General features: G+C 42.1%; 2 protein-coding genes across 2 annotated transcripts in view; one reads left to right on the plus strand and one right to left on the minus strand.

Annotated features, from left to right (window-relative positions):
- adgrl2b.1 (adhesion G protein-coupled receptor L2b, tandem duplicate 1) overlaps nt 1-11,167 on the minus strand; it is a 121,890-nt gene extending 110,723 nt beyond the window's left edge. Inside the window, exons 1-3 of the mRNA XM_076098727.1 lie at nt 10,325-11,167; nt 8,882-9,591; nt 3,684-3,769 (exon numbers count right to left, since the gene is read on the minus strand). The gene's annotated coding sequence lies outside the window, so the exon portion shown is untranslated. The remainder of the gene's footprint in view (nt 1-3,683; nt 3,770-8,881; nt 9,592-10,324) is intronic.
- On the plus strand, nt 10,463-16,016 carry efcab14 (EF-hand calcium binding domain 14). Its single transcript, XM_076098736.1, has 9 exons — nt 10,463-11,160; nt 11,569-11,717; nt 11,866-12,011; nt 12,238-12,336; nt 12,441-12,548; nt 13,710-13,862; nt 13,958-14,057; nt 14,146-14,277; nt 14,474-16,016. Exons 1-9 carry the CDS (start codon nt 10,985-10,987, stop codon nt 14,650-14,652), a joined length of 1,242 nt encoding a protein of 413 aa, XP_075954851.1. The 5' UTR covers nt 10,463-10,984; the 3' UTR covers nt 14,653-16,016.
- The last annotated feature ends 28 nt before the right edge of the window (nt 16,017-16,044 follow it).

The following is a 16,044-nucleotide window of genomic DNA, read 5'->3' on the forward strand; positions in this document are numbered from 1 at the left end:
ACACTGCAGGCTTTATAGGGCAAATACATCCATCTCTCATATAATATCAATACAATTCTTCCTCTCAGTATTAATGCAATACAATGCTACAGCACCACAAAGTACAGCCTCCAGGACAGCCATTAAATGAACATTTCTCTAACATTCATGATGGTAGTAGACTGCATTGTAACACTGCAGCTGTAAATGAGTCGTATTTTAATATCAAAAAACATGATTTTTATGTTCCGTCTTTTTTGCTTATTTTTAGTTTGAGTGTAGATACACGGTATGTCACTAACAGACAAGCAGATGCCCATCTTAATTTTCATCTAATTTAAGTTCAACTGCTATTAATACCACAGCTATATTTTTAATGGATTGTGTAGCGCAGCAACAGTAGAGGTTGAACTCTGAGCCGTCATAAGGGCTTCAAGTGTTTTAACTCTTTTACCCGAGAGAGAACAAAAGGTTATTGTGTCTATTTCTGGAAGGTTTTATTTATAATATAAATGTTAACTCGGACACAAAGGAGGCAGGCACAGAAGTAGAAGATAATTAAGCAGAGGTTAACTTTCATCTGTGGCTACAAGGAGGTTAGAGGAGAAATACGCTCACTGGTTATTGAAGAAGAGACAATTCTGTGCCAAACTTTGAACACTAGTTTAGAAGCAGCTGGCAACCCTGAGCGACAGGGAGCACTCTGACTGGAGCCTATACGGAGAAAAATCTCAGATCTCACTTGTGAAAGCGATCCTAAATTTAGGTCTGGCAGCCATCGTTCACCCTGTAATCAATTTGAAATAGTCAAGCACATCCGAGCCTCCGACCAACACCTGAATGTCAAACGCTTGCTTGGCTCGGTTTGCCTCGAATGCAATTTGAAAAAAAAAAAAAAAAAAAAGATTTCATCTCCTTTGAGAACTTTTTTTTTTTTTTTTTTTTTTTTTTGCACCCACGTGACAGAAGCAGCCCCGGCATTAGTAGCAGCAGTGGTCGTATTTATTAAACACACAAATTAATGCTTAACACTGCACCCGCTGCTTAGTGAGTAATATCATTACACTCCTCGGAGCAGTGTTAAATTGAACCAGCATGACTGTACATTTCTGACCATGCAGAGGAATGAATGATTCTTTTTTCTTATTTCCCCTCCTGAGAAGAAAAAGCGCGTTCTCTCTCTCTCTATACTTAGATTCTCTGTATTGTTGCCAATGAATGGGATTTCCATGGAGTCCAAGGTTTCTTGTATTAGAGGAGGAGGAGAATGAATGACAGAAATGCATACATGTCAGAGCCTTTAGTTCACACAACAAAGGAGGGAAGGTGTTTCAACACATACAGCCCGACAGTAGAAACACACACTGCTGCTGCAAAGGGACATCATACCATCATACATCTCGCTTCATATTAATACGGCGCTACTGCCTTCAGTGAAGACGGCTAGAATATTATATTAACAGGAATTCTCGTTCATTACTGCACTTCATAATTAAAGAAGAAAAATATCTTAAATAATAAGAGATATACTGAGCATATTTTGGCTCATATATTGGATTGATCTTATAAAATAAATACAGCTTTTTTGTTTTATTATTACATGACCATGTACTATAGGACGGTTACACACATTCAAACCTGTACAACCAGCTACACTGTACTGCTGATCAGGGTTAGTATAATTCATAATTTATATTATATTATTTAATTTAAACAGCTATAAAAAAAAAAAATTACATTTATGCATTTCGTACATAAAAATGTTTTTGGTAAATTGTCAATCAGAGTAGCAGCAGAAAATAAAAAGATTCACGTTCAATGTGTTTTCGATCTACATCTCCTATAAAAACTAAACCACTAATTGAATACTTAGCACAGATTGGATATCCATAAAACAATCCTTCCAGTGCGTGACTTGTTTGGGGTTTTACGTCTGATTTCGTGGAATATCGGCAGAGTTTTGCAATCCGGGCAACAGGATGTCGGACAAAGGGAGAAGTTGAGATGCTGCTTGGCAGGAGATTCTCCATTTCTGCTGGTATTATAGACAAATTAGATACGCTGCAGGCCTACTCCCGCCCCCCACACCCCCATGGAAATGACCCGCACAGTGTAATTTAGGAAACATGCAGTGGACGGCACAAACACTCCACCTTCTCCCGTAATCCCTCCTGCTGAGCAAAACGTCTGCACGCTCAGCAACGACGTGTCTACCGAGAGCCGACATGGTGTTCATTGTTTCACGGAGGGTTCTCCTCTGATCCATCAAAGACATGTTTTGCAGAGTCTTTTCGAGAGATATATATTCGCTCATATATTAACTACCATTCACCTGCCTGTTTTAAAAGTCCTGCAGAAGGAACAGCACACTGAGCAGAAGTCATTATTGTGTGGGGCTTTGTTTCGCAGCAGAGAAAAGAACAGCCGAGTGGGTGCTCGGGCTAATAACAATTTCAATCCCTATAAAGCCCAAACATCTGATGTGATTTAGGAAGCTGATAGAGGCTTTGGCAAGGACGCTCCTACAAAGTGTTGGAACTCTTTTTGCTCCAAAATCCCCACAGACGTAGGCAATCACCTTTCCCTCACTGTATTTATTTATGTCTTATTAATGTTTGCAGATGGCACAAATGCCAAATGACTCTGCAGGCAGTGATTTACCGCATGTAAATATAGCAAGAGAGCGATTTCCACTGCTCTGCCAACGCCTTCATCAATCAAACCTTTTATTACCGGGATGTGATAATGGGGCAAATGTGGGAATAGTTTTGTTTTTTTGGCATTTTTCCCGCTACATTTCGCTACTCTGTCCGGTGTTTTTGAGCAAATAAACGTGTTCCATCCAGTTTATTTATGACTTCAATTGCAAAATTCAGCCCGAGTAGACCTTGAGCATAACACACTTTTGTTGTTGTTGTTGTTGCTTTAAAGTACTCCAAACACCAGACTGCAAATAAATCCTTTGCATATGCGGTGAACAACACAGGCCGGTGATTTACAACACCGCAGATTCTTCTTTGCTAACGACGTTTCTTAGATCATTTCTCAAACTCAAAGGCTATTCATTAAGGTCATTAAATTCCCTTTTAAATATGTTCAGGGCGCTTTGGGAGCCCATCTGCCGCAAAGGTGTTAACCCACATTTAATTGCAATTTACAATAAATAACCACAAATTAGGTAGTAATAGAGATTTTCAGAAGCCATGCAGATGAGATTCAGAACGTGCATTTTACCACTAAAATAAGGTGCCGTTGATGACCTTCAGCTCTTTATGTAAGAATCACGTCTGCCTCCACACAACCTCCACCAGCCAATCAGAACACTCCTCCTTTGTCTTGTGACAGTCTATGGATCCATTGTAAACAGCCCTTACAAGAGCCACAGGTATTCTGCAGCAAGGCACACTTGTCTTAGTGGGAGGTTACACACACATTACCGGCCCTAATCCTCTTATTTCCTTTCCTCTCGACCTCATCAGAGGAGGTAGTATTTCTATACAACGTGCCGTCTGGCAGCTGCTGCAAGCTCTCACTTCATTTTGCGGGAGCTCCATGAACCTCAAGGTCCAGAGAAACACATATAACACATGCTGCCGAGAAATATATACAGTATCTTTTCTCCATGTGCCGCTCGTTGGCACTATAGGGTTGCATCACTAAAAAGACCGGGCTGACAGAGAATGCTTTGAAGGTTTTAGTCATACCCAAATGTGCTGTTTTTCCCTCTCGTGCGCCTCCGTCAAGGTTTCTCCCTCGTGCGTCTGGATCGGAGATGCTGGGAGAGGATCCGCTACAAAGAGAATTGCAGATCAACTTGAGCTTGACAGTAGATGAATGCAGCCGAGCACAAAGAGCCTAAACAGCGTTGCCTGCACCTCAACATTAAGTTAGAAGCACATTTCATTTAGCGCGCAATGTGCCGAGGACAAATTATGCTCGTGGACAACAACATTTGCAAATTTCCCTTTTTGTTTCCTTCACATTATAGCTACAGTAATAACTCTTTGCTGCTTTATAACTGGGGCACATCTTTGTTACTCGCAATGATCCGGAACAGTTAGGAGAATATTGTTATGCATTCATGGACATGAATGTGAATCAGAGGCACATGGCTGTGGTTTGCAAGAACAAAGCAGGCTTTGCACAATTAAGCGACACTGAGGGTGCTGCTGTGATTGTCCTTGCCAGGCGTGATGGTTCCAGTATCTCAGAAACAGACAACCCTCCTGCGCTTTCCGTGCATTGGACATCCCACAAACCCTCCAGTCAGCGATAGCTCGGAGGGCAACAAAAAAACAGCTCATTAATGGACCGGGATCGAGGGAGGCTTTGCAGGAATCGAGCAAGTGGAAAAAAAGGGGGTCGACCACAAACAAGCAAACAGCAGCACAGCGCGCCATTCAGCATGATGCTGGAGACAAGCTCAAAATGTCTGTGTGGTGCCGTTTTCTCCCCCAAACACAGCTGTGTCAGTTTCTGCGACTAAAATGACATTCAGAAGCAGAATTTTTAAAAATAATCTATTTTTGCCACTTCATGTTTGTTTACTCGGAAAGAAGCGAGGACTGGCCTGCTTTCTCTCTCTCTATTCAAAACATCCTGAAAAATACCTACAATCGAAGCTTTAATGTTATTAAATAGCCTTTTATCTTTATAAATATAATTAAAGTGAGAACATAATTGGGTTTACAGCAGATATTAAGATATTTTCTGGACTGACTCAAGGCTGATCTCCAGTAAATGAAAAGTAGACGCTGTAATAAACTGCCACTGTTCCACGACTCCGGTTCCTTAACACTGAGCAGATGTTCCCGTTAGTTCAAACCACACATGTGTAAGGTCTTTGTGAATGAAACAGACATTATGAATAATGGGTGTAATATTTGTAACTCTCCCACGCAGAGTTAGTGGAATTAATACTTAGATTTGGATAATTAGACTTTAAAGGAGAAAATAATGGGACTTGGTGATATTGACGCCACAATGCAATGAATAAATACACAGGTCATGTTTTACTTTGCTCGTTAGAGTTCAACACTCACAGCTCTGTTAAAATGTGGGAAGAACAGAGGTAATGTATATATTATATATTACTCTTCTGTATTCTTTGAAGTTAACGTTTGAAAGTGCAGTACTCTAGTCGTGTACTTAAGTACAATTTTGAGGTACTGGTACTTCACTTGAGTATTTTTATACTTCTACTCCACTACATTTCATAGAGCGATATTGCACTTTTACTGCATTACATTTATTTTAGGTACTATTGTTGTTACTTTGCAGATTCAGATTACTAATGCAAAATATAATGAAATGAATTATGATATTATTATAGATTAAGTTATGCAGCACTATGTAAAGTTAAAATTAGCCCCACATGCTACATTAAAGTGATGCTTACACTTTAAAAGAACCAATCATTGTATTGCAATTATATAATATATATGATTCAGACAGGGGTCATTCTGCGTATAACGACTTCTTTTTCTACGTAAATACTTCTGCACTTTTACTTAAGTAGCATTTTGAATGCAGGACTTTTACTTAACAGAGTAACAGAGTATTTATACATGGTTGAGTTGTTATTTTTACCTAAATAAAAGATCGCAGTACGTCTGCCACCACTGAAATGTTAAACTCGCTTTTAAACAACTCAGAAAGACCGCTGCCAGCCACACACACACACACACACTCCAGTTTATGCAACTGCCAATACAACTTACAAATTACAGTGTGGGATAGGATGTCACTTTTCACTCCCTGACTTTGAGGGAAAAAACAACTCTGTATTTGCCTCCGAGATGTATTTTTAAAGCACTCGGTGTGTAACGGAAAGATGTAAGCCGTTAATAGTAGTTTGAGGAAAACTCTAGAAAGAGGATTTGAATAAGCAAGAAGATATGAGGAGTGAAGAACAAACTCCATAATATCCATCTCTGGTAACAGAGGCTGTTGTAGAGCACAGAACCCATCAGCTCTCCTCACAGAGGAGCGTCAGCAGCCCGCTCTGCTGCGAGCTGGATGTACTTAATGAAATAGCCGCCGTGTGAGAGGAATCTAGGCCAGAGCCGTGTTTCTGTTTGCCACAATTTACTGGGGGCTTCCTTGGAAAAACAGGTGCAATATCAGCAAAATCCCGTTCCACCTTATTGAAACAGTCGTGGAAAAATAAGCATCGATCTCGTCGTCTATGAGATTCAATCTGTAGACGTCGATAGAATCCATTCCCTCCGTGTCACGCTTTAATCACTCACATAAACAGTTTTTAATCAAATCTGCAAAACTCTAATGAATTTCCCCCCTTCAGACGCTCCACGCCTCCTCTGGCCTGTTGTCTGTTTCCTGATTTCCTTTACATGTCAACATGTCCTCGCCCTCCTCCTCCTCCTCCTCCTCCTCCTCCTCCTCCTCGGTTCGCCTCCTTGATTCTTCTCCTGTTGCGTTTCACTCTTCCACTGCCCTCTCTTGACTATGCTGCAAATCAGTGAACTTGCTTGAAACCATTTCAAAAACTGAAAAGAATGTGATTATATGGATTTGAATCGTCTCTTTTTTTTCCCTCTTCTCCTCTGCAAATAAGTGAGAAACCAAAGAAGAAGAAGAAGAAGATACCTGGTGCACTGAAGACATTACCAGGAAAATGAAGGGCCTATTTCACAGACAAGGATTAAACTAATCCTGGTCTAATACACTGAAAAAGAGAACTTTGACTGTCTGTCTGTGAAACCAATCCTTAAATCTCATTGAATTTAAAATGTCTGATATTTCTGTCTTGTACTCCAGCTGCCTTACACAATACGGGAGAGCGATCAGCACGAGGGCTTTATTAACAGCACAGAGATGGGTCATACAAGCCTCCATGTTGAGCTGCAGGAACACGCTTCGAGTGATTTGGGGGGAAAAAGGATTCACGATAAACAACAAACTAATTTACTGCGCATAAGGTTTGAACTTTCAACAGAATTCAATCAAAGAGCTCTCTCTCTCTCTCTCTCTCTCTCTCCCTGTCTCCTTTTAATTTGCTTAATATATTAATCTATTCCCTTTTATCTATTTTAGACGATACCAGACCTTTGCTGTATCACTGCGGTGGCGGCCTCTACAGTTAAGTGTGATTTCTGGCACAGAAGACAGAGAATGATTCGCTCCATCATCATGTCGCCCGTCTGCTGTTCTTTAGCTTTTTAAGGCATTTAAGCGACACTTCCAGACACAGAGAGTTACGACCAAAGCAGCAGTCGTCAAACTGTCGTCTCCCTGCTCCCTCTTTGCTTTTTACACTGAAAATATTTCCACAGGCAACCAGGATGTAACAATTGGGTTAATTATTAATGGTTACATGATCTCAAATGCATTTTTTTTTGCTCCCGAAACACAGCTGACTGTGTGTGTGTGTGTGTGTGGCTGATGTTGAGTCGGGCAGTGTGTAAAATATTTAGGTGTACAAGCCCTTTACAATCTCAAGAGCTCTGCACAGGATGCTGCAGTCGATATCACGGCGCAGGAATTATCAATGATGACCGCCGCGCTGCATAGTGAAAGACGCTTGCATTGCAGCCATTAGCCAGAGCCGAGCCGGCAACTCTGAGCTCCTCTGTACTCGACTCAAGTGTTGGATTGTTTGATGAGAGAACATTGCCCCCTGCTGATTCCCTTTTGTACTCGATCAGAGGCCTCCAGCAGCCAGTGACTGACAGGACACATGCGGGATGGGGGTCACTGAGATGCTGCAGAGCGATCACTCTTCACTCTACTCTCGTGTCACAGCTCTGTAGTCGTTTGTCATGTGGGTTTCATCTGCAGCAGCAGATGTGTCGTGGACATGCTGCTGACATGGGACTGGGCTCTGAACACCAAAGAAATCAAACAGAATATGAAGTTTGAGAGGAAATATTCACTCATATCCTAAATAAATATTCATGACATAATAAAAAAAAAAACCTACTAATTGATTTAGTGCATCCTTATTGTCACTGCAGCATTAAAGGCTCCGGACATCTGAGATATGTCTCTGTGGCGTTAAAGGTGCAGTGTGTGCTGTTTGGCGACATCTAGCAGTGAGGGTGCAGATTGCAACAAATTGAAATTTGTCACGTGTGTGAAGCGTGGAAGAGAACTACCAACGCAAAAGGAACGCGATTGAGTCGGTGTTCGGTTTGTCCGTTCTGGGATTCTTTAGAAACATGGCGGCCGGCTCCATGACGACAACCGGCTCCGTATGTGGATACGAACAACTCACTCTATGAAAACACGCCTATTATTATCATATCGATTTGAATGCTACACAATGATTCTTTAAATATTCATGACTAAATATGCAACAATCACATGTTTTGGAGAAATTCGTCAACGTACAAAGAGAAGTGGCTACAGCGCCGATGAACCTTAATTATCACACATTCACACATTATTTTGCGAGCCTTTAATAACAATAAGCAATGAAAGCTAAGCAAATAAAAAAAGCGATGAAGAGATGAAGTTCATAAGTTCAAGCATGTGTCAGCGTTTTAAAAAAACCATGCTGTTCCATGTCATCTGCCAGCTTCGTGATGAAACGTTCTTGTACTAGTAGAGCCATCCAACATAATGGTTTAAATATTTTCTAAAATTTTAAATGAGAGAAATTGGTATTCTAAGCGCGTCCCCGCCTCCAACTGATGATGATCTGTATTCACACGGCCTGCCGTGTCAGATGAAAGCCTTCAATTAGCAGTCAATTCTATTCAGCACTTCCTGTCATGCCACCGCTATCTACATCCTCCGAAAGCACCCGAGACGGCTCCCCGTCCGACGGTTACAGAAATCACTCCTGGGGAGGATGTGAGGAGCCCCGCTGTGAACAAAGTGTGAAAACAAGCGTTTTGTAGGAATCAGTGGTTGGCTTCTAACGCCTGACGCTCCCTACCTCGTGCGCTGAAGATGTGAGGAGCCAGGAGTTGAAGTGTCGTCCTTTCAGTCTTAACCCGGGATGAAAAGCAGAGACTCCAGCGGAGAGATGAAACACATCTGATGCTTTGATTCGTGGTCTCATGCTGGTGGGGGTCTTCACGGGCCCTCAGCGGGATGCTTGTCCACCTCACCAGGTGTTCTCAGTGAAGACCGGCCTCTCATTGGATTTCACTCTGCTACCTATACGTCGTAAATGCATTCAAAACAATACGGTGCAGCTGCCTCCCAGTTTAATGCACCCATCCGCCTGACTATTACAATATCAGCTTTGTATAGTTGTGTGGGTGGCATCGTGCTATTATTGTGAAATGACAAGCATTGGCTTGGGAAAGTCTTTTCTGAAGATAATAAAACATCAGCAGTAGGTCCTCGTCTCTTGCAACTCAATACTGAGATGCTGAGGAGCATCCCGGTTCCTTTGTGAGCTAGTAAACTGGTCCAGTGTGGAGATTCCCATTCAGTGTGATTATTAATAGTATTGTGCTGCAGTAGTATGGGGCGGCCGGGCACATAAAGGAACATATTTTCAAAGCCAACAGCAGGCCAGTGGGAGTCCGTCTTCAATGAGAAAGAGCTAAAGGCCAGTCTGCAGAGAGCCTGCCTCCACTCAGTCCGTGTGTCTTGCTGGGTCGGCCCAATAGCGCTCCGGGGTCAGCCGGACCCCCGCTGGAGGAGCAGAATGGAAACAAAAAAATGAAATCCTGTTTCGTAGAATGTGGTGCTTTCATGAAAATATTATGTAAACACACGGACACAAAAATGACCTGAAGGGATAACATGTAGACAGAACAATACGCAAGCTACAAATATGCAAACTAGAGCTACAAAAAAATCTGTCAAATCATCACTTTGTCAATGCACAAAACATTACAGCGATTTTGATCATTGATTCATTCGTTTGTTTTGTTTATCAGGGAAGAATGCCAAACATTTTCAAAAGAGATCACTTGCTGCTTTTTTCTCTGATTTAGAAGGTAAAGATGACATAACCTACTTTTCTCTGAGACCATTTAACTCGACTTTTAAATTAGCCTCATGATTCACCTTGCTGTTCTAATTAGCAGAAGAAAAGCTTAGTGCAAAAACACACTATAAAGAAGTGTGAGACCCCCCCAAAAAGGGAAATGAAAGTCAAATAAATTCACTTTGAAAGGGGACATAAGATAAAAATTGACATGGGTACCGACTATAGCTTGGAACTAGCTATTGGGCACCAGACCGATTTTTAACAAGCATGGCCAAGTTAATATCCAGCTTTTATCGCATTGTTTCACATAACATGAGTACCTATTTTAACAAGTTGCACACCAGGAGCCCTTCTCATTGTCTTTAGCTAGTTAAGAACATTTCCACTAATATATTCATATCCAATTTTCTGCTTTTTGCTAATTCGACTTACTTAAATTGTTCTTGACTTTCAGCATCGATGTGCACGGTCTGTCGGGGGCTGGTGGTGTCGCGCTCTGTGTCTCTACCTTGACAGCACAGAGAACCGGAAGTTGTAGCTGCCCGCTGCACCAATCAGCTGAGACGTTACTCGGACGCCCCGCCCAAACAATACAGGCAGCAGGACAGATTTCTGGAAACACACTGCCGCATATTATGATTTTACGATAGACGGATTTTATTAATCTACTGTAATACTTCAAGTAGTGTTTTTCAAATCGAGCGACGTTGAGGTATTTTAAAACCTCACTGAGACGATGTGATACTTCCGGACAGCACAGTAACGATAGTCAGTCCGTGTTAGCTACCGTTAGCAATCAGATGCTAACCGAGTTACCTAACCTGTGTGACAACCCGTCAACTGGTATAAAAAGTTGTTTTTCAGAAGCTTTTTGAGACGGTAACGTGATGCCAATCAGCTGTTGAACAACCAACTGACAAAGTCCGATGTGTTTGTTAGCAACGTTGCGTGGTTTAAAATTCAAGCTAGCCAAAGAACACTGAGTTAGCTTAGCTGCTACAATAAACGACAACATCCACCAAACTGGACAAAACTTTGGAATTTGTGGGGTTTAAATCGGGCTCGGCGGGTTCGCTGACCCCACAGAAGAAGATGAAGAAGCGGAAGGAGCTGAACGCCTTGATCGGACTCGGAGACAGCAAGAGGAAGAAGACCAAGAAGGGGACAGGTCACCGGCTCCTCCGCACCGAGCCGCCGGACTCCGAGTCCGAGTCCAGCTCGGACGACGACGAGTTCAACAACATGAGCAGCAGCGCGAGCACTGTGAAGTGAGTGGTGATCAGTTTAAAGACGTTTGTTGTGCTCTTAGAGGTACAAAGGGGTGTGTTTTTACTCATTGACGTCATTAATGTGCTGAAGAATTACAATAAAGTCTTTCATCTTGAATTTTGTTTTTCAGAGTCGAATGACACATCCTGCACACTAAGAACTTGTTCAGCCTTTTTATTTGTGAAGCTTGATATCAGCCAAATTCAGAAATAATCAACACTACGTTCAGCATGATTATTGATATGATATATTCCACCAGTATATACATAATAAGACACCATTATTTACCAGTGATCCTCATAATTCCCACGACACAGAACACAGTCTTCTTAAAATACCTCCTTCATTAATAATGAAGGCGGCTGCAGATGTAATGTCTAACATTACCTTGTCGCTTCTCTTCACAGAAGAAGCTACACGCAGTGCTGCACCGTGTGCTACCCCTTGTTTCTGTTCATCGTACTGGCCGCCTGCGTCATGGCCTGTGCTGGACTCATATGGATGCAGATTGCGCTGAAAGAAGATCTGGACTCACTGAAAGAAAAGCTGCATAGCAGTAAGACTCGCCGTCACACACAGTTACCTTGTGACGGGTCATAAAAAGCTGACTGCACCAACACTTAAACATTTTATATCCCCGTTGCGCGTGCGTTCCTTGGTCTTTATCGCTGCTTTTTAACTTACTGTAATGCTTTTCATCACAGTGCAATCCAGCCAGAAGGTGTCATCGAGTGAAATACCAAAACTAAGTGAGGACCTGAAAAACAAGGACAGGAAGCTCGAGGACATTGAAAACGGGGACAAGGGGTTGAGCAAGCTCTGGTCGAACCTCACAGAAATGAACAGAAAGGTCAGTTGGTTTGAAGCTACCATAGCATTCATATTGTCACACACACACACACACACACACACCAGAGCTCATGACAAAGTGGTGGAGAACATCTAGACTTGCAGCAGTTGGCCGTACTTTAATTAACGTTAATGCTGCACAAGTTTTCTTTGGAAGTATCTAAGTAGAATGCTGATTCTGTTGTAAGAGGTGTAACTGAATATTCCGTGTCGTTTCCCTCCTGCAGATCAGTTTGCTGGACTCTGCAGTGAACCATTTAAAGGCCAACTTGAAGTCAGCCGCTGACTTAGTCAGCCTCCCCACGACAGTGGAAGAGCTTCAAAAGGTAAAGACGCAGCCGAATGGAATAAAAGGAGAAATGTGGTGGAGAATCTTTTGATATTTGTTGTTGTGATTGTTCTGCATTCAAAACGTGTTTTTCTCTTCCAGAGTGTTGCTACTATTGGCAGCACACTGACAAGTGTGCAGCACGATGTGAAGACTATGCAGGCTGCGCTTGAAAACCAGAAGAAAGAGGAAGAGTTGAAGAAGACAATGGTAAACTCAACACTTGTTTTTACAGCTGATTTGGTCCGATTTAATAGTCTGTCAGAGTTTTCAAACCTAAACATCTCTTCCATGCTTACGTTGGGATTATTGTGTAGGCTTTCACTTGCACAAGTTCCACATTTGTTTGTTATATATTGACTTTTATTTTGTAAGTACATTCAATCATCTATTTTTATCTCGGAATGAATCAACACTGTTGTCTCACATTAACGGGGATGATGAATGTTTGCAATGAGAAGCAGAATCGTCAAAGAGAATCGCTTTACCTTTCAAACTGCACGTTAAAGAGTTAAGATGTCAGTGCAGTGTTTTGGGCAGATGGCGATCATCACAGAGGAACCTGAAGCTGTGTTCCTTTTAAATAGAGTACACGACTGCAAGCGCTTTTCTCCAAAGATGTTTCATGAGTCAAAGTTATATATCACTTATTTTGTTTGCTGGCATGTCTTTATTTATTTACATCGCTACGCTCCCTGCACATATGGCTGGAGGCTGCTTTTCTCATTTATTATTAATGCGTGAACGTATGTTGAGCGGTGTTTATAACATGAGCTAACGGTACATTTTGCTCAAGTGAAAAGGTTGAATAACATGGCGTGCTAACGTCCCACTCCTCAGTTCCTAGCTGTAGTGTTGCGTCTGCATATTTGTTACACTCAGAATTGAGACAAATTTACTTAAATATGGCCAAAATGATTGTGTTGATGAAATAAATGTTGGCTGAGCCTCTCAACCGCGGCACGAACACAAACCAGAAGCCGCTGCTCGATTCATTAGTCTATTCGTTTCCCCTCACGTTCCTGAATGTTTCTGCACTTCTCGTCAGGCTCACATTGACGGAGCCGTCGGGTTAAGAAGGTCCCGTCACTTCTTGGATCCATGCGTCGGCTTTTCATTCATAATTCATGAAACAAGTGCCAATCTATTTTGGGAGCTGGAATGCTTTAGTTCGCTGCGTGAAACTAGGTCAAATATCTGAGACATCTGCAGGATGTCAAAGAGAGGAACGGCAAATAATGTGATGAATTACTCGCTGGCTGAGATCTCCGTAGTCCTGTAACTTTGGACTGATTGGATGCCTACAAGTCAAATCCCATCGAACAGTAAACTGCAGGTTGCTTTACATGGATTGCTTGTTTTTTGTCACAGGACATCACAGAGCTGAGGAAAGCTGTGAGTGAGGCGAACAAGACAGAGGAGCTGCGTCACACACAGACTGACGAGCACGTCCACGTCCTCCTCTCTACGGTGGCAGAACTCCAGCAGAGAGTGTCGTCATTAGAGAATGACTCAAAGAGAAGCGTGAGTCATGTGCCGCTTCACGCTGTATTACAGGTAGCCACGGCTGGGAATCACTTAACGCATTTTTACATTTCATCTCTTCATCTGCTTCACAGTCAAAGAACGATGACGCAGCAGGAATCGCCAGTGAAAGTCCAGCAACCGATGCGGCGAAAGAAGCGAGTACAACCAAAGCAACACCGGGGGATGTGCAAGGTAGAGTGTGCGATAAAGCACTTTATGACGGCGTGTTTCTTTGCCCCGTGTCCCATTTAAATATGATTTTTCTGCTTTATTCTCACAGAGGTATCCACACCACTGACAGAACCTCAGACAAGCAGACGCCCACGCTTCGTAACACCAAACCGCTCAAAGAGAAACGCTGAGACGGCATGCCCGAAGAGGGTGTTCCTGCCTGGAGTCAGTTCTCTGAAAGGTGCACATTACCGATCCCGTTTTATGTGTCAGCATTCATTAAAGGAACAGTGTAACATTGGGAAAATACATATATTTGCTTCCTTGCCGACATCGAAACAGCTGTCGTCTTCCAGTGAATGCAAGGCATTTCGAGAGCATTGCCCTCATAGACGAACCGGGTTTTGCATGTTTCTAAATAAAACTTTTCTTTTCAGACTTGGAGGACATCTTCCAGCAGGAAGGTGTTGGACGCGAGTCTCCCGGATTGGACTACCGCGGCCTGAGGAGAGTGTTTAAAAAGCCGCATCCCAACGCTCGCACCATGGAATGTTTCGACAAAGACGGAGACCAGAGGTTCTCCCTGATGGAGCTGAGGGCTGCTGTGGGTTTGTGAGCACATCGTCACTGACGGCAGTGAACAGTCTTTGAACACCCAGCGGGGTTCTGGGAGTTTGAAGTTCCCGACCCGTTTTCTGTAATTGCTGCACTTTTGTGAACCGAGTATTTATCATACCGATTGTGGAACAGTGGCGCTGGCATGCCCCATACTCACTCACTCAACCCCCCTCCTCCTCCTCCTCGGTCTATTTCAACACATCATCCACAAAACATGCGCTTCAAATTTTTTAATTCACCCAATTCAACCTGTGTGCAGAATAGTCCGCTCTTATTTTAGCTCATTCCGTGGTTTACATGAAATAAACCGTGGGAAGTGTGAATTATTTTGAATCCCGTTTTCCACCCTCAGTTCTCAGACTTGCTGTTTTTCCTGCACCTTTTATTGAATTTTGTTCTATTTTGTTTCCAGTTTGTCACATCTTGATGTCACATGTTTGTGTATTTAGCTTCTCTGGAGGCTAAAAGTCTCGTTCCCCAGCCATCAACATCTGGAACAACTCCATGAACTGTATTTATAGAACCTGAGATTGAATTTTAAGAACATTTACAAATTATTACTAGAAACAGTTTTTTGTGAGTGGTTTGTTTTTAGTCAGACTCCTAACTTAACTGAAACACATAATTGAGCATAAAGAGTGAGGATTTCTATCTGCTCTCCTCTCGGCTGACGTTTCAGATTTCTTTCTGCTCAGTGTTTCTCTCTTATTTTCAGTTAGTTGCTACATTCTGATTGTTTGGTTTCTGTACATTTTAGTTTTTTGCAGCTTTCCGTTCTACACGTTTTGAAGGGCTATGAACACTTTGAATCATTGTGAGGGTTTTGAAGATGTAACTCATGAGGCATATGTAGCAATAACAAAATGCCGTAGGTATTACTTGTTTAGAATTGCAGTAGACAGACGATGTGTAACAGGTAGTACAAGAAGCACTGACCATCAATCTCCACTTGATTCATTTTATTCCATTTTTAATAATAATGGGCTTAATAATGGTGTATTTACATAACAGATTTGTCATACTCAAACGTTGTACTCTGTAAATGGTTTAAATGTATTCTCAGAAAGTATCTTGTGAAGGGGGGGGGGGGGGGGGTCAGGGGTTGGTAAAAAAAAATCTTTACGGTCTTAATCTTACCATTGTAAATTTTTTAAATAATTGCGTTGTAATTTGCATGTTGCTTATAACGTAACATGAACACATTATTTATATAAAGTTAACAGTTTTTGCAGGACAATGTAACAGCTTTGGCCATCATGATGTGGAATAGGGTCCATGCTGCTGCTGCTGCTGTACTTTGGGGGAAATTCTATGAATGTGTTATTTTGTGTGAGCACCAATGAATAAACAAAGTTAAAAAGGTTTGATTTGTGGTTTCTTTAAGTCATGA

Source organism: Anarhichas minor, unplaced genomic scaffold (genome assembly GCF_050575085.1).
Source record: "Anarhichas minor isolate MPS153535 unplaced genomic scaffold, ASM5057508v1 ptg000024l, whole genome shotgun sequence".
Classification (NCBI taxonomy): Eukaryota; Metazoa; Chordata; class Actinopteri; order Perciformes; family Anarhichadidae; genus Anarhichas; species Anarhichas minor.